Raw genomic sequence first — 25,000 nt, 5'->3', positions numbered from 1 at the left:
TTGCATGTTATGGACTTGGTCTCAAGGATTCGTAGTTTAGATTTAAAAGCACTTAATGAAATAAATTCAGTCATTTTGATAAGTAGAGATGTGTGTCAGTTATGAGAGTGAAATTATGGAATGGACTTAATGATGAACTGAAGATGTGTTTTTCTTTGTCATTTTTCAGGAAGAATTTAAAAATTTGTATCATACAAGGTAATAGAAATTTGGTTTGATGAATAACTTTGTGTTGATTTAATTTCTTGATTTATCATTGACTTCTTTTCAAATTGTTATATAACTTACTTATCAATGCTATTTATTTTCTTGGTTAAGGATTTGATTATTGCTATGGGGGTAAAGGATAGGATAATTATAAGCCACAAGGCTTCAGCCTATTCCTTTTTCGGTTACTGTTTGATTGAGTACTTTATATAAATGACAATCTGTTGTTGTTGTTGTTGACTGAAATAAATACTTCACATTCATTCAAAAATTATCATAACTCTGGATTTACTGGCCTGTAATTAAAATTCCAAAACTTTGAAGTCCAAACTTTCAATATGGGCTGAAATACAGACTCAGCGTGGCTGCAGCTTGTTGCTATGTCAGCTTAAATTGGTCATGTGATTTGGAGGTGCAGCGTGTCCGTGGACGTCAGAGGGTTAATAAAGCTCACCTTCCTTCCATTTCCAGAGTGTAACAACCAACCACCTGTGTGAAATCTGAAATTCCCATGGTGTTGTTCGAAATGCACTCTGGCACAATCATAGGCATCGGTTGCTACTGAAAACAAGAAAAAAGTCGGTCCGTGCTATGGGCTGACCTATTTGTTAATGTTGGAGGGGGGTAACACTATGCAATATATTCAGTTTTAGCATTTATATTCACTGTTGACTGTAACTATGCTCAAAGTGTTAATGCTATCTTATTTTAATAAACAACACTGTCATATGTAAAACTGGGGTGGCACTTGGGGTGGCAACTGATCATTTTAGGGTGGCACTTGCCACCCTTCTAGATCCGCCCCTGTTTCTAACACCAAAGTTTGTTTTGTGCCCAAATCATTTTGCAGATCATTAGAATGAAAGTTATTGGCCATGTTTGCATAGCCCTTTTTAAAATGATGCTTTCATGAAATTATTGTATGTTGGGTGGTGGTCAAGGCTGGTCAGGGTTCAGACTGACAAGTGGGACATTGAATGTCCCCTCTCTGGTGGGGAGGGAGCCTGAGATTGTCTAAATTTGAGTCTGTTCTATACCAAATGCAGGAAAAAAATGTTTTAAGAAAGCAATTAAGTTCGTGCTCCAAAAAATATGATTGTTTGCTTGCAAGGCACCAGGAGAGAGGAGTCCTCCATCAGAGATCTCTGTCTCTCTTCCACAGCATGTCTTTCATCCTGTCTTCCTTCTCTCACCCCAACCAGTCGCAGCAGATGGCCCCACCCCTCCCTGAGGCTGGTTCTGCTGGAGGTTTCTTCCTGTTAAAAGGGAGTTTTTCCTTCCCACTGTCGTCAAAGTGCTTGCTTGTAAGGGGTCATATGATTGTTGGGTTTTTCTCTGTATGTATTATTGTAGGATCTACTGTACAATGTAAAGCACCTTGAGGCGACTGCTGTTGTGATTTGGTGCTATATAAATAAAATTAAATTGAATTGAATAGATGGTGTGGTTAGTGGAGATGGTCGCCTGCAGGTTCAAGCTCATTGCATCTCCAACCCACGTTCACTGCCACTGCACTTAAGGGAAGTTAAAGACTTTCTTCTGCACTTACATTTGGATCACCTCGATCCATGATAGTCATTCAGGCAGTAATGCCTGGACTGGAAACAAGCCATCCTTAACCCTTAGATGCACACGTGGGTTGTTTTTCTTCAAAATCTTTAAAATGCAAAGTTGTAATATATTCATATTCGAGGTATTCCTCACAAAACATGTTTGTAACATGAGGCCATTTGCATTTTTATTTATTTTTTCATTAATTTTAAAAAAATGCAGTTTTTGGATCACTACCCCACTCTTCCACAAGCGGGGTCAAAAATGACCCCAGGCAGTTCCTATGGAATCTTCTATGAAACTTTCATTCTTAGCAGCTCTCACTGACCCACTTACACTTCTGATGGATCAAGAATTAATTTTTACACAGTAACATACGTGATTTATAGTCAGGGCTGCACATAAGTGGTCTGCAGGTGTGCATTCGCTGTCAAAATAAAAGTATTCCCGGAAATTCAGAGAATAGGCGCTTCTTTTGTTGTGGAGGAACACCAAAGTAATTGCCTACGGAGCTTGCTTATTCGACATCTTTAAGAGTTCTGAACAAATGTCTGTCCTCCTCTTATGTTCGCAAACGCGCATTCCAACTTCTTATCTGGTTCTGCAAATGCGCACCTGCGGATCATTTATGTGCAGCCCTGTTTATAGTTTCCTGTGCATTTCAAACATTGTCCTTTCTGATGTTTTTTTTTTTAATATTTAAAGTAGCATGGTTGCTATGAGGCCAGCAAGGATCCCTGTGGACTTACAAATGATCCAGGACGGATGGGACGAAGAGCCCATCAGAGGCACTGACTCAGAATCTGACATCTCAGCTATAGAGGACCCAGACTACTGTCCCCCCCCCCCCCCCCCCCCCACTTAACAAGGCCAGTCAGATACAGAGGAGTCCTCCGATGAGTCCTCTGAAGAGAAAATGGATATTGAGTCTAACAGAATGAGCCCCTCTTACTGCTCTAGCCACAATATTCTGAATTATTCAGCCAGGGCTTGCAGTTGGGTTTAGTACTTTCTCCCCAGTAAATGCATGGAAGATGTTCATGTCTGATAGTATAATAGAAGAGGTGCTGTCATACACAAACATGGAGGCACGAAGAGTAGCCACAGACAGGGGAAAAGAGGGGAAAAATATAATCAAACATAAGCTCCTTGGCCTTCATTTGATTGACCATTTTTGCAGGAAGTGAGAAGAACTGGGATGTACAAGTCGGAGTGCTTTTTGGGAGTCCTCTGCATAACCCATTGTACAAGGCCACTATGTCAATTCAAAGATTTAAAGATATTCGCCGTTTCTTGCACTTTGATGACAAGAGGACCAGAGCCTACCGACTGAAAACAAACCATATGGCAGCTTTCAGCTACGTATGGGGCCTGTTCCTGGTCAACTGCAGGCAGAGATTCATCCTCAGTGATTGTGTTACAGTGGATGAATAACTTGTTCCTTTCAGAGGGAAGGCCCAGCTTCTGCAGTATATGCCTAGCAAGCATACAAAAGTGATACAAGTGATACAAAAACTGCAATTTCTTAAAATTAATGAAAAAATAAATAAAAATGCAAAGGGCCTCATGTCACAAACATGTTTTATGAGGAATACCTCAAATATGAGAATGTCACAACTCTTCGTTTTAAAGATTTTGAAGAATAACAACCGAGTTTATAGCAAAATGCATTGTTTCGATTTGGGGTCATTTTTGACCCCACTCGTGGAAGAGTGTAGGTACTGGTAAGTTGTGCATCCAAGGGTTAAAATATTACAACATTCCAGCTCCTTGGATGGAAAAACAAATGTGTTGTTTAAATTAGAGACTGCACTTGTGACAGCACAATAAATATATTTTATTTTGATGATATAAGTAATGTAAGTAGAAAACAAACTTGCATTTGAAAATAAAAGTTGGGCTGATTTTAACATCATTACAAAAAGTGTTGTTAATTATTTTTAATCATATTCAGGTTACTACAAATTGTTTTTTCATTTAGTTGAACTTGAAATGTTTGTCAGTAGGTAAACAATTAGTATTGTACAGTCAGAAATATCAAGTTATTCTTAATACTGCATACTTGCAATGAATAAGTTGTCCTAACAGTCATCTTAAGTAAGCTTTATTTTTTTTTTTTTGAGGCAACGAGTTTGCATAGTTTTTTTAGTTCTGGAAACTAAATAGGTTTTTACTAGGGGTGGGTTTTTATAATCGATTCATCGATTAAAATCGATTCTGGCTTGGATAACGTAAAATCGATTCATTAAAATCCTGAATCGATTTTTTAATATAAATTTATTTTGTCCGAAATGCCAGAATCTCTGGTGACATCTCACAAAATTTCAAGAACCACCAAACAGTTAAGACAGTAAATGAGAGCAGGTACACGGATTCTGCACATAGACTTAAACACACAGCGCGACCCGCGGATCAGAATCAGTTAGATGTCGCCTTTCTCACGGTCGGGGCTGAAAGCCGACAGCTCGCTGATTCTGATCTGTCGGTGGGTCCACGCTTTGTGTTCACGCCCTTTATGAGCCGATTCTAAAGCTGTTAGTTTGATCTCTCTCCAAACAATATTGACCGAACCAGCAGCAAAAGAAGATTCACATAAACATCATCATGAATTCACTCCGACTTTTACTGTTTTGCTTCCACCGCGATGCACAGCGCTCTCTCTCTCTCTCTCTCTCTCTCTGTACTTAAAGAACAGATTCCCTTTCTTCATTATTCGCTTGCTTGTTACGCACCAGTCTACTGTTGTTTACAGCACTGTCAGCCGCTGTTTTTTTTCCCTTTTACATTCTTCCGAAAAGAAAACCTCATTTCTGCTGTTCAATACTGAACAAATTTAAACTTTTTAAAATTAGTTCTGCAAATGCTGCTGTGACTCTGTAGTTTTCTCTGGTCCCCTCCCCATTCAGACCAGGAGTGACATGTTTAGCCGCATGTTCTCCTTAAATTGCTGGCTGTCTGAGTGGTGTCCCAGAAACGATGTGGGCTTCATAGATAATTGGCAAACCTTCTGGAGGAAACCTGGTCTTGTTAGGAGAGACGGCATCCATCCCACTTTGGATGGAGCAGCTCTCATTTCTAGAAATATGGACACATTTATTAAACCCCCCAAAATATGACTATCCAGAGTTGGGACCAGGAAGCAGAGTTGCAGTCTTACACGCCTCTCTGCAGCTTCTCTCCTCCTGCTACCCCCCCAAAAACCCATCTCCATAGAGACTGTGTCAGCTCCCAAACAGACAAAAAACAAACTAAAAACCAGCAACAAACAACTTAAACATAAACAATTACAAAGAAAGAACAATAAAGTATCCACATCTGAACCAAAGAGTAAAACAGTGAAATCTGGATTATTAAATATTAGGTCTCTCTCCTCCAAGTCTCTGTTAGTACATGACTTAATAACTGATCAACAAATTGATTTACTCTGCCTTACAGAAACCTGGTTGCAGCAGGATGATTATATTAGTTTAAATGAATCAACACCCCCGAGTCATTCTAACTACCAGAAATCTCGAAGCACAGGCCGAGGGGGAGGTGTGGCAGCAATTTTTCACACCAGCCTATTAATTAATGAAAGACCAAGACAGACTTTTAATTCATTTGAAAGCCTGATGCTTAGCCTCGTCCACCCCAGCTGTAAAACTCAGAAACCAGTCTTACTTGTTATCATCTATCGTCCACCTGGGCCTTACACAGAGTTTCTGTCTGATTTCTCAGACTTTATATCTAATTTAGTTCTGAGCTCAGATAAAATAATTATTGTGGGTGATTTTAACATCCATGTAGATGCTAAAAATGACAGCCTCAACATGGCATTTAATCTGTTATTAGACTCAATTGGTTTCTCTCAAAATGTAAAAGAACCCACCCACCACTTTAATCACACTCTAGATCTTGTTTTAACATATGGCATAGAAACTGAACATTTAACAGTGTTTCCTGAAAACCCTCTCCTGTCTGATCATTTCCTGATAACATTTACATTTACAATAATTGATTACACAGCGGTGGAGAGTAGACTTTATCAAAGTAGATGTCTTTCTGAAAGCGCTGTAACTAAGTTTAAGAATATAATCCACCCACTGTTATCATCTTCAATGCCCTGTACCAACATAGAGCAGAGCAGCTATCTGAACGCTACTCCAACAGAGGTCGATTATCTTGTTAATAATTTCACCTCCTCACTACGTACGACTCTGGATACTGTAGCTCCTGTGAAAACTAAGGTCTCTAATCAGAAGTACCTGACTCTGTGGTATAATTCTCAAACACGTACCCTAAAGCAGATGACTCGTAATCTGGAGAGGAAATGGCGTGTCACAAATTTAGAGGATCATCATTTAGCCTGGAGAAATAGTTTGCTGCTTTATAAGAAAGCCCTCCGCAAAGCCAGAACATCTTACTATTCATCACTGATTAAAGAAAATAAGAACAACCCCAGGTTTCTCTTCAGCACTGTAGCCAGTCTGACAAAAAGTCAGAGCTCTTTTGAGCCAACAATCCCTTTAACGTTAACTAGTAATGACTTCATGAACTTCTTCACAAATAAAATTTTTATCATTAGAGAAAAAATTACCAATAATCATCCCACAGATGTAATATTATCTACAGCTACTCTTAGTACCATTGGTGTTAAGTTAGACTCTTTTTCTCTAATTGATCTTTCTGAGTTAACTTCAATAATTACTTCCTCCAAACCATCAACGTGTCTTTTAGACCCCATTCCTACAAAACTGCTCAAAGAAGTCCTGCCATTAATTAATTCTTCGATCTTAAATATGATCAACCTATCTCTAATGATCGGCTATGTACCACAGGCCTTCAAGCTGGCTGTAGTTAAACCTTTACTCAAAAAGCCATCTCTAGACCCAGCAGTCTTAGCTAATTATATGCCAATCTCCAACCTTCCTTTCATATCAAAAATCCTTGAAAGAGCAGTTGTCAAACAGCTAACAGATCATCTGCAGAGGAATGGTTTATTTGAAGAGTTTCAGTCAGGTTTCAGAGCTCATCACAGCACAGAAACAGCTTTAGTGAAGGTTACAAATGATCTTCTTATGGCCTCTGACAGTGGACTCATCTCTGTGCTTGTCCTGCTAGACCTTAGTGCAGCATTCGATACTGTCGACCATAATATCCTATTAGAGCGATTAGAACATGCTGTAGGTATTACAGGTACTGTGCTGCAGTGGTTTGTATCATATCTATCTAATAGACTCCAATTTGTTCATGTAAATGGAGAGTCCTCTTCACACACTGAGGTTAATTATGGAGTTCCACAGGGTTCAGTGCTAGGACCAATTCTGTTTACATTATACATGCTTCCCTTAGGCAGTATCATTAGAAGACATAGCATACATTTTCACTGCTATGCAGATGACACCCAGCTCTATCTGTCCATGAAGGCAGATAACACACACCAATTAGTTAAACTGCAGGAATGTCTTAAAGACATAAAGACCTGGATGGCCGCTAACTTTCTGCTTCTTAATTCAGATAAAACTGAGGTTATTGTACTCGGCCCTGAAAGGCCTAGAAATATGGTATCTAACCAGATTCTTACTCTGGATGGCATTACCTTGGCCTCCAGTAACGCTGTGAGGAACCTTGGAGTCATTTTTGACCAGGACATGTCCTTCAATGCACATATTAAACAAATATGTAAGACTGCGTTCTTCCATTTGCGCAACATCTCTAAAATTAGAAATATCCTGTCTCAGAGTGATGCTGAAAAACTAGTTCATGCATTTATTACTTCCAGGCTGGACGACTGCAATTCATTATTATCAGGATGTCCAAAAAACTCACTGAAAAGCCTTCAGCTAATCCAAAATGCTGCAGCAAGAGTACTGACAGGGACTAGAAAGAGAGAGCATATTTCTCCTGTTTTGGCTTCCCTTCATTGGCTTCCTGTTAAATCCAGAATTGAATTCGAAATCCTGCTCCTCACATACAAGGTCTTAAATAATCAGGCCCCATCTTATCTTAATGACCTTGTAGTACCATATCACCCTATTAGAGCACTTCGCTCTCGCTGCAGGCCTACTTGTTGTTCCTAGAGTATTTAAAAGTAGAATGGGAGGGAGAGCCTTCAGTTTTCAGGCCCCTCTTCTGTGGAACCAGCTTCCAGTTTGGATTCAGGAGACAGACACTATCTCTACTTTCAAGATTAGGCTTAAAACTTTCCTTTTTGCTAAAGCATATAGTTAGGGCTGGACCAGGTGGCCCTGAATCCTCCCTTAGTTATGCTGCAATAGACATAGGCTGCCAGGGGATTCCCATGATGCATTGAGTTTTTCCTTTCCAGTCACCTTTCTCGCTCACTATGTATTAACAGACCTCTCTGCATTGAATCATATCTGTTATTAATCTCTGTCTCTCTTTCACAGCATGTCTTTTATCCTGTCTTCCTTCTCTCACCCCAACCAATCACAGCAGATGGCCCCGCCCCTCCCTGAGCCTGGTTCTGCCGGAGGTTTCTTCCTGTTAAAAGGGAGTTTTTCCTTCCCACTGTTGCCAAAGTGCTTGCTCATAGGGGGTCATATGATTGTTGGGTTTTTCTCTGTATCTATGAAGCGCCTTGAGGCGACTTATGTTGTGATTTGGCGCTATATAAATAAAATTGAATTGAATTGAATTGAATTGAAAATTATTCAAAATGTAAAACGCTTAACCGTGTCTCTAATAAAACCGCTGTAACTTCAGAGGTAATGTTCATATGTTGATTAATCGTTTTCTTTCGTTTTTGATGTACTGCAGAATATTTTTATAAAATCCCAGGCCAGGAAAATCACCTTCATGTTTTTCTGTGTTTTATCTTCAGCTACTTTGACACAAAGGCATCTGCTGTGATCCTTACACCTTTGATAAAGTCTTGCGTGTGTCAGCTTCCGTTTTATTGATACAAAAATATGTAAATGTACTGATCTGAATTATAATATTTCTGACTGTCAAAATTTCCCAGATTTAAATCGAATCGAATTAAATCGAATTAAATCGAATCGTGGATCGAATCGATTCGGGACCTTGTGAATCGGAATTGAATCGATTCTAGAAATCAGTGACGATACCCAGCCCTAGTTTTTACTCTGTACTCAAAGTGAATAAGTTGCCTTAACTTAGTCATCTTAAGTAAACTTTACTCAGTTTTTTTGAGGCAATGAGTTTGCATAGGTTTTTTGAGTTCCGCGAACTAATTAGATTTTAAAACAATGGTTTTATTAGGATTTTTTGCTTAAGTATTTTTATTCATCTGTAGGCATGAAAAGATGAATAAAAATCCTGATTGAGGTTGTCATAATTAATGCATTCATTCATACTACAATAATTACAATGAAACACGTCATACATCTGTAGTAACATTAAACAGCCAGTGGGTGGCAGGGCATGGAGTGACACATCAGCATCCAATGTAGTGGTTTACATGTAAGTATACCATCAACACTGACACAAATACAAGCAAACAGCCTTTGGATAGCTGTCCACTGTAGTAACCACTATGGTGAAAGGGTTAAGGACTTTCTTCTGTACTTACATTTGGATCACCTAAATCCATGACAGTCATTCAGGCAGTAATGCCTGGACTGGAAACAAACCATCCTTAAAATATTACAACATACCAGCTTCTGTGTTTGAGTGGAAAACAAATGTGTTGTTTGATCTAGAGACTGCACTTTGGACTGAACAACAAATACTTTTTATTTTGATTATGTTAGTAACGTAACTTGTAAAATAAAGTTGTGGAAAGCCTAAACTTAGTTTCAGAATAATGGACTCTGAGACTCATTGTAAGATTATAAACAGTGATGACAATATAACTGTTGTTGTTTAGCAGAACAGTGTCCACTATGTTGATAATAAAAGTTGGGCTGATTTTGACACCATTACAAGAAGTGTTGCTAATTATTCTTTTTGAATCATACTTGCATACAGTGTTATATTTCTATAAATGATAAAACATAATCTGTTTTTTTTAAAGGGAAGTTACCACAAATTCTTTTTTTTTTAAATTTAGTAGAACTTGAAATATTTGTCAGTGGGTAAACAATTAGTATTGCACAGTCATAAAAGTCAAGTTATCCTTAGTAGTGCATACTTGCAATGAATACGTTGTCCTAACATAGACATCTTAAGTAAGCTTTACTAAGTTTTTTTGAGGCACCGACTTTGCATCGTTTTTTTGAGTTTTGGGAACTAATTCGATTTTACAGTATATGTGGCCTGTCCTTTTTGTATATTATTTTTTTTGCCCTTTCATAGATAAACATGATTTTACACAATCATAGCCACAATAATTTGGAAAATTATTTAACAGCAATTTTTAATGTAGGTTTTTTAATGTAATGTTTTTTTCTTCTAATTTTGATGTTGAGAATACGACTCCCACTGCTGTGCTGCCAAGGTAGTTTAATGAGTCACTGGATGAGTGATGTGGAAGTGAGCAGATAAGGAGGGGATATCTTTGTTCTACTCTGATTATTAGTACTATTATAGCAAATGGCTTTTAATTCACTTCTGAATATAATTCCACTGAGACATGATTTCACAGATTTTATTTCAGGGATGTTACAAGTCAGAAAACTAAATATTGATTTTTAAACACTGAGCTCAGATATATGGCACACTGTTTTATTTGAACTCTGCTGGACAGCTTTGTTTCACATCGTGTGGTGTGATGATGTCAGTTTCCTGGTCTGTGATTGGATCAGGCATTGCAGCGGTTGGTGTGACAGCAGGTCCAGCCAGGTCGAGAGCAGAACTCCAGCCGCGTGCACCCTTTATCTCCATTATCTGCAGACAGGAAACATACCAGTGCATTCACTACAACAGACTTATTAACTGACTTAGTATTGTCATATACTGGGTGTGGGTGTAATTAAACTTTAGGTAATATTCTTGGATTTGTTGTTCTTCATGGTTTTGGTTCTCTTTATTGTTTTCTGCTCTGTTTATATTCTTAGTTCCTAGGCTTTAAATTTCTGTTACTTTCCCTTTTGCTCCACATTTCATGACTTGTCACCCTTCATGTTCCCTCTGTCTCCCCAGTCAGTCATGTCTCCATGTCTGACACTGAGTTTTTGAGAACTTGTGATTCACAAATCACTTGTGATGTGATTTCCTGAGGTCAGATGGCCCAGGGTGTGAGTGGGCGTTAAGGCGTCTGGGAAGGATCTCAAAACTGGATTGTAGATGGCAGACAGTTGGTGTCGTAAGCCACCGCCTCTGTTCAAAGATGGTCGCTCACAGTTGTTAGGATGCCTGGGTCGTTGACCCAGGGTTTTGAGTTTATATATTATTTATCATTTCTATGCTTTGGTTTCTTTGTTAGAGTTATGTCTTATGGTTTGTCTCTGTGTAATCCTTAGTTGCTGTCTCCCCTGTCCGCTAAATCCCCGTGTCCAGTCAGTGTCTGTGTCTGCCCTGGTCCCACGTCTCTGTTCCCTCTGTTGTAGTACCTGCATGTGAGTCTGTGTCTTTTGTTCAGTCTGTGTTATGTGTTTCCTGTTTTACTTTGAAGGTCTCTGTCTTATCTCAGTGTGCTCAGTTTATGCTTCCTTGTCTCGTCAGTTCTGATTTCCCCCAGCTGTGCTCTTCTTCTGTGTCTCATTGCCCTCGTTACTTCCCAGTGTATTTAAACCCTGTGTTTCTCTGAGTCAGTGTCATGTCGTCCCTCATGCTATGTGGATCTCCCTGTGTCTCACTGTGAGTTTAGTTTATGAGTTTCCAGTTTAGTTTAGTTTGCTTTTTTTATGACTTTACCCTGCCAGCAAATAAAGCTGAGTTCTTTGTGTTTAAACCTCATGCCTGAGTACCTGCACTTTGGGTCCAACTCCTGCCTGTCACACAGCGACTCATGACAACAGTGGACATAAATGGCTTCTTTCACTCCTCTTTCAAACCATCTGTCCTCTCTGTTCAAAATGTGAACATTGGCATCCTTGAAAGAGTGACCTTTGTCCTTTGGATGCAGATGGACTGCTGAGTCTTGTCACATGACAGGGTGGGGCCAGGTTTCACAATGAGCTCACCCGAAACCCTGGTTGATTGTGACCCACACCCGTTTTCACACCTTGGCTCATGTGATTAGGTAGAGGATCATCAGGGGGTCCTTTTTGTCCCTCTTTGGGGGGAAACTCCCACTGGGTTTAAATCTGGGACTCTCCACCATTTGACCCTTAGAACTGAAGAAGCTTCTTGGATGAGAGGTGAAATGTCTTCAAGCCACTTAACCCTTTAAGACCTACCATAGAACCAAGTCCCACAGAGCTTATATTATATTTTTACATGTTGTAGTGCCATTTTTTAGGAGCATTTCAAGTTGCTATACATCAATACAACTGTTATAGCCCATATTCTAATAATAAGTATGCATTAAGTCCATAGTAACTACATTAATTGCAAAAAAGTGCAATAAACTACAAAAAAAATTGAAAATCGTTTTTGTTTTGTTTTTACATATATTTCTACTTGGAGAAATTGAAGAGGCTTATCCTTCAAAACTTTAAATACAAAAAAGTTGCAAAAAATAGTTTACAACAACAGGAAATTAATTTTGAGTGTCTTCATAGTTTTATTTTTTAGATACAGCAATTTTTATATACTGCAGGAAAATGAAAAACAATCCTATGATGCAAATTTGCAAAGAAAACAGCATGTGCATCAAAACAAACTTTTTCCAGCAGTGCAATTCGAGTTCTAAGCATCCCAGAAACGACACAGAAAAGTATAGAGTCAAACATGACTTATAAAAACACCAGTATAGGCTTTTAAGGCCTACAAGTAAAAAACTACATTTTCCGCAAAAATGACGTCACTTACGATTTTTGGCAGGAAATGGCGGACATGCGATTGTTTGTGCTGACGTCTTATTCAATGTGGGAAGTGTTACGAACAGCTGATCGGATCGGCAAAGCGTGTTTCTGGAATATTATATTTTTGTTCCTGCAAGCGCTTTTTATGCAATTTTTGCAAAGCTATATGTGGAAGGAAACCATGACCTAGGACAAGCTGATGGCATAAGATGTAAGTACAACTCCTCCGGTTTCATATGCAAAAAAAAATATTGCGCTAGCTTACGCGGTTCCGGTTCTACAGGGATTTAAAAGTAGTTACACAAAACGGAGCGTGCCCGCTCTGACCGGCTTTAAATGGTTTAATAAGTCCAGACGCTTTTCTTTCCAAGCTCCTTAGACTACGATAACCTGGATGACTGAAAACCTTCACTTCGATGAACATAAAAATCCAAATTTCTGGGGAAGGATTTAGATTTTTAATTGTCAGTATCTGTTTTTTATATTAGGAATTAACATTAAATTCCAATCTCAACTTGTTGGATTGAAAAACAAGGAGACACAGCTGAACACACCCCTGTCCTGGAGGACTCACCTCTGGTGTAACAAGCTTGTTGGACTTTGCCGGTGCACTGCAGCAGCTGGTTGTTGACCATCAGGAAGTCCTGACCATAACACTCGATGTAAAACTGCTCAGCTGCAACAAAAGCAGGTTAGGGTTGTGTTTAATTGTTTTCATTAAGGCTACGTCCACACATACACGAAAACTTTTCAAACGCAGCTTTTTCTATGCGTTTGGATCTTTTGTCCACGTGTAAATGATGTTTTTGATCACTGACAACTGAGATTTTTTAAAGCTCCTGCCAGAGTAGAGATTTTCAAAAACTCCGTTTTTACGTTTACCTGTGGATGAGGAAAACAGAGATTTAGTCACGTCAAAGGTGTGCACCTGTTTTGACGTCACGCTGTGTGCCACGGTGTTGTTTACATGAGATAAATTTCTAAAATGCTGGAGAGAGACAAAATACTGTTGCTGTTAATCTGACTATCTGCAGTTTTTACACACTTACACATGCAGTTACCAACTCTCCATTTACACAGAGAGAGGCGTCACAGTGAACTTCAGACGTGGCTTCTCCGGTTTTGAATGATTGTAATTTGTTTTAAAATTACATTTATATATGCTAAAATAATGTTTAAATGTTAACATTTGAAATGATGAAGACAGTTTAAAGTAACACAAAATTATCTGTCCTTACAGAAAAACACAAAAACTTTTCAGAAGTACTGAAGGTTGCATAAAACCCTGTTTACTTGTTCCCTCCCAGGCTTCTAGACTTCTAATTGGCCAATATTTCTAAACGGCTAGGATTTGGCATGTTCTTGACAACGTTTGACTGCGTTTTTGGCATTTACACTAAGAATGCTTTTTCTTGATTTCGCACATGCTGGTGGAGCAAAAGTCTGTCTGAACAGATATGGGTAAAATATTACCCAGAATGTACAATAATTTATAGCACCTGCACAACAGTCAAAGCTTTTAAAATATTGTAATTTGAGACTAACAGAATGATTATTAGGCTAGTTCAATGATGTCAAAGTGAGTCATATTTAGACTAAACATTATATAAGGCTTAAAACACCAATTAAGATATAAATAAAGGTTCTCTAACAAGTATCCAGACTCAGAGGTGATGATTATTTTCAGTATTATTTTCAACAAATTACTAGCACATTGCTAGTAATTTGTTTCGACCAACTTGAGATTAAGAATATTGTCCTACTTTCAGCGTTCAGTTTAGTTACCTGAGCAGAGAGGTATCAGTAGAAGCAGGAGCAGATAAGCCTTCATGTTTTGGTTTTATGTCAATGCAACGAACAGCAAAAATGGAGATGAGCACACTCAAGCTGGACTTTTATCCTCTGCTAAAACCACAAATGTACACAAAGGTTAACAGATAGATAACTGATCAGAAGACAAACTGTACTGAGCTCAAATTACTGTTTGTCTAAACTTTGTTCCATTAGTTAATCATGAACCAGTAGGGTAAAGAGGGTAGACCTGTACATCTGAGTCGGCTGCTTTTGCTGAGTCTCGAGTTTATGTAACATCAGATTGTCAGACTGAGGTTTTTTTTTTTTAAATTGAATTGGACCAGGGATATCTTCTTCACCAAAGCCATTACCATAGTCAACTCAAACTTGCATTAAGTAATCTGCACTGAAATATCATCAATTCTCTGCCTGTCTGTCTCTGTGTCAGCACTGTACTGTGTATTTATATTTATAGTAAGTGTATAGTTAAATTATTGTATAGTTTTTATAATGTGCTATAAAGCACATGTGCACTTTTATAGAGCTGTTTCCAATTTCGCTATTGTCGTGGTCTGGGTGGTTTCCCACCTGATGGCAATCGTACCAGCAGTATTTATGACCGGCGCACTCAACTGGTCTTCGCCAGATTATCTGCCAACTTTAGTCAGTTCTCGGCCTCACGTCTGTTCCTTGGTGACTCATCGTGTGTATTAATCTTATTTCCTCTGTTTTCTCGTCAGCCTCTGAAACCCACCTACCAAGCTCTCCTGGATACAAGTTTGCAGCCGCCGGTAATCCTTCCCCATTTTGGAACTGCCGTTCTCTTCTGCCTGCCTCCCTGCATTGCATGCAGCACCCATCTGAACCTCTCCTGCCTCCCCCCTCCACGCAACCCCCACCTGCAAGCTTGTAAGACAGCTCAGTGTATTCTCCTTGGATTCACTCGCAGCCCTCTGTGGGATTCCCCTGACTACTCTCTCCTCTGTTTCAGTGCCCTGGCCCGCCACAGTTTCCCCTGCCCAGTACCTGCACCCAATTATCCCTGCCATCTAGTTATAGTCACAGTATTTTTCTCTCGCCTCAGACATCTAGTTTATGTTCATTAATTCTAGTCTGCAATTTCTGTTAGCCTCTGAGCATTGTAATAAAGTCTCTTTTCGTTACACCACACCTCTGGCCTCCGGGTTTGAAACTGCACTTGAGTCCATCCCATTTCCACGGGCCATGACAGCTATACCATGTATAATGACAATAAAGGCTTTCAATTCAATTAAATTCAGTATATATATTTTTTAATAAAATCATGATAAGAAAGAGTGACTCCAAAACTACTCCAAAAGCATGAAAGGCTGGGTTTGATTTAAAGGGGCATGATTAACATGTAGTCATGAATGGCCTTTCTGTCTGGTATAATGAACATGCCTGTTTGTTATAGTCATAGTTAGTTTGTCATTCAGATGTAGAATACTGTAGGCAATTTTCATATCTATGCTATCAACTAATTAACTTGACAGTTATAATTCAGTTGAAAACCTTACTTTTGTTAGACCTCAGTACAGTGTTGGATACTGTTTACAACCATAATCTATTGCAGGGATTAGAGCATGCCACAGGTATTAAAGGTGCTGTGCTTCAGTGGTTTAAATCATATCTAATAGAAGTCAGTTTGTTCATGTAAATGAGAAGCCCTTTTCACCCATCAAAGTTAATTGTGGAGTTCTGCAGGGTTCTGTACTGGGACAAGTTCTGTTTAAATTAATTCAATTAAATTCATCTTTATATATTTACTGCCAAGTCACAATAGCAGTCACCTCAATATTAATATTGCAAAGTCAAAAGAAATACACCCCAATTCTGCGTCATTCTCGCGGGCAACCTACTTGTTTTGGGGCCTAGTTGCCACAAAGTATGAAAGCAAATTTTGGAATGGTTCCTATTTTCGTACACGTCTAAGTAGCAAAAAAGAATCGTAGTGCGAGTTGTTTTGTGTAATTTAAATACTTTTGCGATGCAAAATCTGAAAGGAAGTTTAACGGTATGTTTCTTTGTTTCCTTTTGTACGTAGCCTGTCAGTGCTAAAGGAAGTTAGCTAGCTCGAGCGACCGATTTTTAGCTTTTAATTGCTTCTGCTCACAAAAAGGACCAGACCTTTGTGATTTTTGAGGTGGATATTCGGGATACAACAACAGTGGCCATGGCTATGATTATGACTGTGGATCAGTTGGAGACAAAAACATTGTTACTTCAGGAGTCCTTGAAGACAGAAGAAAACCTGTTGGATTATGAATGTGAGGAGTCCTTGAAGACAGAAGAAAACCTGTTGGATTATGAATGTGAGGATGAAAAACATATTTTTGAGTCTCCAAATGACTCAGTTTGCTGTGTAAATGAAACTGCCAGAAAGAGGAAACTATGCCAAAACGGCTTGGACTGTCCCAGACCATTTAAAAAGCCAGTGGTAGTGTTGACTAGACTTCCTGAATATAAGAAACCTGCAAGAATTAACAAATGCAGTGAGAGCGACAGAACACCACCACCTGCTTCACCTCCGAGCACCAGCACCAATGCGGCAGATGTGGCTCCTGTTATAATATAATCAGTGTTTGGCCATTCCTCCAAGGAAATAATAACTGCCCGACCTGAGGCACAGAAGGATGAACTCAAATTGAACATGGTAGTTCTGGCTAGGAGAAGACCTATGAGGTGGCAACAGGGGAAAATAGTCGAGATAGTTACAAGGGAAGACGGACGGTTAAAATACAAAGTCAGTTTTGAAGAAAAAGGGAAGAGTCTAGTATCTGGACACCACGTTGCTTTTGACACCACAGCAAAGGTGGAGCAGCTGTATGTTGGTGCCCGTGTGGTGATTCAGTGTCAAGATAACAAGTACCGGTTCCAGCCTGGTGTCGTAGGCGAGCTCCGCAGCAGAAAGAACCGCCTAAGGTTCTTGATCTTTTTGGATGATCACACGCCGGTCTATTTTGGGTTACCTTTAATTCATTTGGTTTGGAAACCTTTGGAAAACATTGCAGATGACATTCCAGAGGGCCCTCACAAAGACTTCATAGAACATTACCTGAATAAGTGGCCGTACCCTCAGTTAACCCAGTACAGGCTTGGACAGACCCTTAATGCTGAATTGAACGGAGTCCTGCAAAAGTGTGAAGTGCAGATTATTGACTGCAGCTTAATGCAGGTTATCTTTCAGGAGAGTGAACATAAGGAGTGGATTAACCGAGGTTCATCACGACTGGCGCACATGGCAAAGTTTTTGGAGATGAAACACAGAGAACAGCTTGAGTGCGACTCTGACTGAACGTCCCCTGATGCATGAGCTGCAAAAATTGAAACTATTTTACAATCGGACGAGATGCCTTTTTTTTTGGGGGGGGGGGGGGGGGGGGGGTATTTTGTTTTTTTTGTGGAGAACCAGCAGCCAGTAACAAATGAGTGTGATGGTACAAGCATACTCACACTCATTTTTAAGCTTGAAACAGGTTTTATTTCTCCTTTTTTTTTTTTTTGTATTTACTTTTAATGTACAGACTTGAAGAAATATATATATATGTAGTTGGTGGATTAATGCATTTCCAAATGTTTGTCCAACATAAACAAATTACCCAATAAAAAAAAAAATACACCCCAAAATTCTATGTAAGTCTTGTTGGTAGCAGCAGCCTTGTGCCTGCCAAGTTTGGTGTCCGAAAAAGCGTAACAAGGAACCAATGAATTGTAGCTAATAGAAGTTTGTGTAAATAAACAGGTCGCCAGCAAGCCGGCAGCCTGGCGTGCGCACGGGCCATCGCTGGGGCCCGGTGGTGATAGCCCTGCCCTGTTTCAAAAAATTACCCATCTTGGGTGTATGCGCATTTTACATCATTGGGCCGTTCATGATGAATGTTTCAGTATTTCTTTGCCTTCTTCAGGCTTGCCCAACGTGTGTTGTCTTGTCTCTCTTTGACTTCTGTCTTGTCTGTGTGTCTTGGCTTTTATGCTCTTTCTTTGCTCCTCCCACTCTTGGGTTTCCAACTTGTATTTCTTAAAAATTCTTACTTGCTTTTCTTTCTGTTTTTCTTTTCGTGACTTCCTTGTCCTTCCTTCCAGAACCTGAGGTGAACGGTCCATCAATGGGATTGGGGTCGGTGCCCCCTGTTCAAAAAATTACCCTTTTTTTTCAGTTTTCATTTCTTCTTCTGATTTTCTTTAACTTTTCTATCTTTCTTTGCCACTCTGGGCTTTTCTCTCTCTTCCCTTTTTGTTCAATTTCCCATTTCTTTTAACTTTTTCTATTTCTTTGTTTTTTCGTGACTTTCATGTCTTTTTCTTCGTTTTTTAATTTTATTATCTTTGTTTTTCTTTATATGGCACCCCCTGCTTTGAAGACATCCCTCCTATGTTCTTTATGTTCTCTTTTATAGCACCCCCTTCCTTTATATCCTTTCCGTTTTTTCGTGATTTTCCTTGTTTGTGTCACTCATTTCTTCTTTGTTTGTCTTATCTTTCTTTGTGTCTTTTTCGTGACTTTCTTATTCATGTTTTTAAGTTTTATAGGGTTAGGATGTGGGATTGAGTCTGGTCGCTAAAGGGTTAGGGTTAGGGGGTTAGGGTTAGGGTTAGGTATTAGGAATCTGAGTTTTTGTTATTTCATTAATGTGATTCAGGTCCACTGGCATATAGAGGTCCATAGTTCTCCACTCATGTACTCCTGTACCTTAAACCTTTGTTCTCCACTGGTCCTCTGGCGGGTCTTTTTATTTGCTTTATTGCATTGTATTTTTAAGGAAATAGACATATTTATATATACACTGATATAGTATTTTCTATTTCAAATGTATTCATTAGTGATCCAGAGGTTATTTACAATGAACTAATTTTTGTTTTAAACAACTATTTTCCCACAGGCAAAGAAGAAAAAAAAGCAAATCAGACTCCAATTGGAGCTCACACCTTCTACACCAAGATCCCTCTCATTGAAGGGAATATTACGGTCAAGGTAAGTATACAAGGTAAGTTTAATTTTAATTTTTTTTTTTGTGGGAAAATGAGACCAAGTTCAACAGATCACTACAAGACTATTTACATAAGATGACCCACAGAGACTTCCATAAAGTGAAACTAAATAAACTAAGTAACTCAAACACTCCTATCAACACTCCTGCAGTATAAATAACTTTATTCTCACATCAAAAGCGAGAGATAGCAAATCTACATTACACTAATATCATCTAAAGTTTAGCCCAAGGAGTTCTGATGTTCAATTTCTTGATTCACAGGTCCTTATGCCTCCTCCTCTGTCCCTCCGTCCACGCTGCCCAGGGTTGTAGTTCCAGGATGCCCATAAGATTCAGTGGATGTGTTTGAAAATGTCGGACCAAGGGAGTTATTCAATCTGTCTTACCCAATGCTGTATATATGTTATTTTAACCTGTCTACATTAGTCTAACCCGTTTCCCCCATATACATCAGAGAGCACCTGTCAGGTTTCGTAGATCGGACTCACGCGCGGACCACTAGTGTCTTCAAAAGGTGCATTTATTTACAGTGTTCCTCTACAGTGGAATTCATATATACACATAATGGTGTCAAGGGAAAAGGGGCCGGGGTTCCAGGGTCCGGGAGTGAAAGAGGCAGGAGTCCAGGAAGGGAAGGTTTCCATTCAGCCCTCGCACATCTCCTCTCCTTTCCTCTATCTCTCTTGCTTCCGTTCAGTCGCCATGCACAGGGAAAGAACAGGTCCAGAGGCAATCTATACACAGGCAGAAAAAAACCATTAGTTTCCTGGTTCAGACAGGCTCACCAACTGACTTTACAAAATACAGGACGACTGACGCTGATGGCTCAACGATCCAGCGACAAGTAGAGCAGACTCGCCCTCTTAAGAAGGGTTCCAATTTCTCATGATCAGCGACAGATGTGCTGATCACCTCCAGGTGCGTAGGCCAGGGGCAGGAGCCCATACTGAGCTCCGCCCCAGCAGGAGAAAGAGAGAATGGAAGAGGGCGAGAGAGAAAGGTAAACAAAAACAAAACACCTGACGGCTGTCAGCTGACGAGGAGCGGAGACCATGACAGTACCCCCCCCTCAATGGGAGCCTCCCGGCGACCCACCAGGCTTGTCCGGATGCAGGCGGTGAAACTTCCGGAGCATGGGCACGTCCAGAACGGCCGCCCGAGGGACCCAGGAGCGCTCCTCCACGCCATAGCCCTCCCAGTCAACCAGGTACTGACAGCCATGCCCCCGGCGCCGAGAGTCCATTATGCGAGTGATGGAGTAAGCCGGCAACCCATCCACGAGCCGGGCGGGAGGAGGGGGCCTGGAAGGAGGGCACAGAGGACTGGACCGGACAGGTTTGAGTTGTGAAACATGGAAAACATCATGGATCCTCATATTGCGAGGGAGTTTTAACTTCACAGAGACAGGGTTGACCAAGGCGGAGATTTCAAAAGGGCCAATGAAGGTGGGTGTAAGTTTCTTGGATTCAGTCCTGACCGGAACAAAGCGGGTAGAGAGCCATACCTTCTGGCCGACAGAGTATTCGGGTGCTGGAGTCCGGTGCCGGTCTGCGATGCGTTTGTTGTTCTCCTTCGTGCGTAGTAGGGCCGCTTGAGTTGCCCGCCAAACTCTGCGGCACCTGCGCAGATAAGCCTGGACAGAGGGTACAGAGTGCTCACCTTCCACAGCAGGAAAAAGAGGAGGCTGATATCCCAAGGAAGCTTCGAATGGAGACCGGCCGGTGGCAGAGGCAGTCAAGCTGTTATGGGCGTACTCGATCCACGGCAACTCCTCACTCCAGATGGTTTGATTGGTGGAGGCGACGCAGCGCAGGGCGGTCTCCAGTTCTTGGTTGGCCCGCTCGGACTGGCCGTTGCTCTGAGGATGATAACCCGAGGATAGACTGACCTTTGCGCCCAGGGAGTTGCAGAACTCTTTCCAGACCCGAGAAGTGAATTGAGGCCCTCTGTCAGACACTATGTCTTCCGGCATCCCATGCAGGCGGAAGACGTGAGTGGCGAGTAGGCGTGCGGTCTCTAAAGCTGTGGGAAGCTTAGGCAGAGCAATGAAATGAGCCGCTTTAGAGAAACGATCGATTATGGTGAGAACGACAGTGTTACCTGCTGATGGAGGTAGCCCGGTGATGAAGTCCAGTGCTATGTGAGACCATGGCCTGGAAGGAGTGGATAATGGATGAAGCTGACCCGCCGGGGGTTGGTTCGATGGTTTGTTTCGGGCACAAACCGTACAAGCAGTGATGTATTCCCGAGTATCTTGGGTGAGTGAGGGCCACCAGAAGTACCGCTGGAGAAACTTGATGGTGCGATGTATCCCTGGGTGGCATGAGAACCGGGCCGTGTGAGCCCATTGCAGAACCTGGGATCTGACAGAGCGCGGAACATAGAGTCGGTGGGCGGGCCCCCATCCCGGATCCGGTTCGGCTACCTGAGCCGCCCGGACGGCCGCCTCGATCTCCCAGGTGATGGCCCCGATAGTACAGGTCGCCGGCAGAATAGAATCCGGATCCGCCCTTTCGTCAGCAGCGGAGAACTGACAGGAGAGAGCGTCCGGCTTGACGTTTCGGGAACCGGGTCTGTAGGTGATTGAAAAGTGGAAACGGGTGAAAAACAGGGCCCATCTGGCCTGTCGAGCGTTGAGACGTTTCGCCGTTTGAAGGTAGGCCAGGTTTTTGTGATCGGTCCAGACCACGAAGGGTTGAGTGGTGCCCTCCAGCCAATTCCGCCATTCTTCCAGGGCGAGCTTAATCGCCAAGAGCTCCCGATCGCCCACGTCGTAGTTACGTTCTGCAGGGGTAAGACGACGGGAAAAATAGGCACAAGGATGCATCTTACCCTCCCTCTGTTGGGAAAGGACGGCCCCCACCCCTGAGTCGGATGCGTCGACCTCTACCACGAACTGAAGAGTGGTGTCAGGTTGGACCAGGATGGGCGCTGAAGCAAACCGTTTCTTGAGCTCCTGAAAGGCTGATTGGGCAGCGTCACTCCACTGAAAAGCAAGCTTGGGAGAGGTTAACTGGGTTAATGGTAAGGCAATCCTACTGAAGTCCCGTATGAATCTCCTGTAGAAGTTAGCGAAGCCAAGGAAGCGTTGCAACTGGCGACGGTTGTTTGGTTCGGGCCAGTTCACAACAATCCTTGACTTTCACAGGGTCGGGTCGGAGATCTCCACGCTCGATTATGTACCCTAGGAAGGCAACCGAGGGCACATGAAACTCACATTTCTCGCTTTTGACGAACAGCCGGTTCTCCAGAAGGCGTTGCAGTACCAGCCGGACCTGGGTCTCGTGTTCAGCCTGGGAGGAAGAGAAGATCAGAATGTCGTCTAGGTAGACAAACACAAATCGGTTAATAAAGTCCCTTAGAACATCGTTGACCAGAGCCTGGAATACTGCAGGTGCGTTAGTGAGGCCGAACGGCATTACCAGATACTCGAAATGTCCGAGGTGGGTATTGAACGCCGTCTTCCATTCATCGCAATCCCGAATCCGAACCAGGTGGTAAGCGTTTCTCAAGTCCAGCTTGCTGAATATGACGGCTCCCTGGAGAAGTTCGAAAGCGGAGGTGAGCAGGGGCAGTGGATATTTATTCTTGACCGTAATGTTATTGAGTCCCTGAAAGTCAATACAGGGTCAGAGGGTCTTATCCTTCTTTTCCACAAAGAAGAAACCTGCTGCGACGGGTGAGGAAGAGGCACGGATGATGCCGGCAGCGAGGGATTCAGTTATATATTTCTCCATAGCCTCCCGTTCCGGCAGCGAGAGGCTATAGAGGCGGCTGGTCGGTAAAGGAGCTCCCGGCAGCAAGTCTATGGCACAGTCATAGGGCCGATGGGGTGGCAGCGACTGGGCTCGGTCCTTCCGAAACACCTCAGCGAAATCGTGGTAAACAGACGGCACATCTGCTAAGTCGGAAGACCGCGGTGGCTCTGGGCCAGTGACCGATTTGTTAGGAGGTACGGCAGCCTTAAGGCAAGTCATATGACACTCCTCTCCCCAGCCCGTGATGCCTCCTTTCTGCCAATTAATCGTGGGATTGTGTTGCTGGAGCCAGGGATGACCGAGAACTAACGGCGTCTGAGTGGAGTGAAAAACAAAAAAGCTAATCTCCTCCAAATGATTGCCAGACAGTGTGAGGGTGAGCGGCTCAGTGATGTGTGTGATGTCGGGGAGGCGCTGCCCTGATAAAGCCGTGACGCGTAAGGCGTGGGGTAGTGACTCCACAGTTACACAGAGTTGTTTTGCTAGTTCAGAGTCAATGAAATTTTGTTCTGCTCCAGAATCAATAAGCACAGAAAGTGAATGACACTTGGAGTGGACCAGAAGCTTAGCCGGCAGGGCTAAACGTGGAGGAGATTTATCCTGATTCAAACCGCCGACCAGTACTCCTACCATCACTGGCGGGCACGGCCTTTTGCTCGCGACGGACAGGAGGCAATCATGTGTCCCTTATTACCACAATACAGACACTCACCGGCCGTGATGCGTCGCTGACGTTCTGCAGCAGTTAGGTGAGAGCTGCCGATTTGCATGGGCTGTACCTCTCCGTCGGCGCCCCCTGATGTCCGGGAGGACCGGTAATCGGCCGAAGCCCTGCGGCCTCCTGGGAACTGGAGTTCCGTGCTTGCCAACGAGCTCGTAGCCGCTCATCCACCTTAATACATAACGACATCAATTCGTCAAAAGCAGTGGGTAGGTCCCGCATAATCAATTCATCTTTCAGATCTTCCCGGATGTTATTTAACAATGTGCTCCTGAGCGCATCTGGTCTCCAGCCGGTTTCTTCTGCCAAAATCCAAAAGTCGATTGAATAGTCTGCCATACTCCGCTTACCTTGCTTAAAGTTAAGGAGGCGGAGCGCCGCAGCCTCGACTCCAGAGCCCTGCTTAAACACAGTCTTAAAGTTAATCACAAACCTCTCAAAAGAGATCTCCGGGTTGGAGTTTAACACGACCTGGGCCCATTTCAAAGCCCGGTCACGAAGCATCTGTACCAAAAAAGCGATCTTTGCCCCGTCATTGTTATGAAAATGCCGCTGTTCGCGGAAAATCAATGAACACTGGGCCAGAAAGCCAGGGCACTTCTCTGTCTCCCCCGAAAAGGGCTCAGGCGAAGGCAGGGGACCGTCAGGGGATGGGGTGGCTGCCGATGAGGGACCTGCCGTAGCCGCCGCGAGTGTCTCCTGCGGGGCAGGGCGAGCCGGATGGGGGGTCCCTGGCTGTACTCCCCCTGGCGTAGTCAAACCGGAAACAGCTTGAGTTAGTGCGGCGATCTCACCTCGCAGCTGGTGTAACATTTGTTCGTGGCGAGTCAGCGCCGCTTCTTGGGCAGCCAGTGCCTGACCGATGGTATTCTGATCTGCTGAGTCCATGTTGTGGCTGGATCGTTCTGTCAGGTTTCGTAGATCGGACTCACGCGCAGACCACTATTGTCTTCAAAAGGTGCATTTATTTACAGTGTTCCTCTACAGTGGAATTCATATATACACATAATGGTGTCAAGGGAAAAGGGGCCGGGGTTCCAGGGTCCGGGAGTGAAAGAGGCAGGAGTCCAGGAAGGGAAGGTTTCCATTCAGCCCTCGCACATCTCCTCTACTTTCCTCTATCTCTCTTGCTTCCGTTCAGTCGCC

At 42.3% G+C, this 25,000-nt stretch overlaps 1 protein-coding gene and 1 pseudogene across 1 annotated transcript; one reads left to right on the top strand and one right to left on the bottom strand.

Annotated features, from left to right (window-relative positions):
• Positions 1 to 10,272: 10,272 nt before the first annotated feature.
• On the bottom strand, positions 10,273 to 14,470 carry LOC146656442 (uncharacterized). The gene is made up of 3 exons (XM_085427944.1): positions 14,355 to 14,470; positions 13,144 to 13,245; positions 10,273 to 10,548 (listed from the first exon to the last, which is right to left on the bottom strand). The coding sequence occupies exons 1-3, from the start codon at positions 14,398 to 14,400 to the stop codon at positions 10,463 to 10,465; spliced, it is 234 nt and encodes a 77-aa protein (XP_085284070.1). The 5' UTR covers positions 14,401 to 14,470; the 3' UTR covers positions 10,273 to 10,462.
• A 1,759-nt stretch (positions 14,471 to 16,229) lies between these two features.
• Positions 16,230 to 17,724, top strand: LOC146656441 (histone-lysine N-methyltransferase SETDB1-B-like; annotated as a pseudogene).
• The last annotated feature ends 7,276 nt before the right edge of the window (positions 17,725 to 25,000 follow it).

Source organism: Rhamphochromis longiceps, linkage group LG13, assembly GCF_057381845.1.
Source record: "Rhamphochromis longiceps isolate RC_006_pf linkage group LG13, R_longiceps_female_GT1.1, whole genome shotgun sequence".
NCBI lineage: Eukaryota > Metazoa > Chordata > Actinopteri > Cichliformes > Cichlidae > Rhamphochromis > Rhamphochromis longiceps.
This window is presented reverse-complemented; position numbering and strand designations above follow the sequence as displayed.

Bases quoted from the DNA above. Each gene is read 5' to 3' on its own strand.
- LOC146656442 (XM_085427944.1), bottom strand. From the start codon at position 14,400: ATGAAGGCTTATCTGCTCCTGCTTCTACTGATACCTCTCTGCTCAG. The intron at 13,246-14,354 runs GTAACTAAACTG...CTTTTGTTGCAG, and splicing joins ACTGATACCTCTCTGCTCAG to CTGAGCAGTTTTACATCGAG. The intron at 10,549-13,143 runs GTGAGTCCTCCA...TCCTGTCTGCAG, and splicing joins ACAAGCTTGTTACACCAGAG to ATAATGGAGATAAAGGGTGC.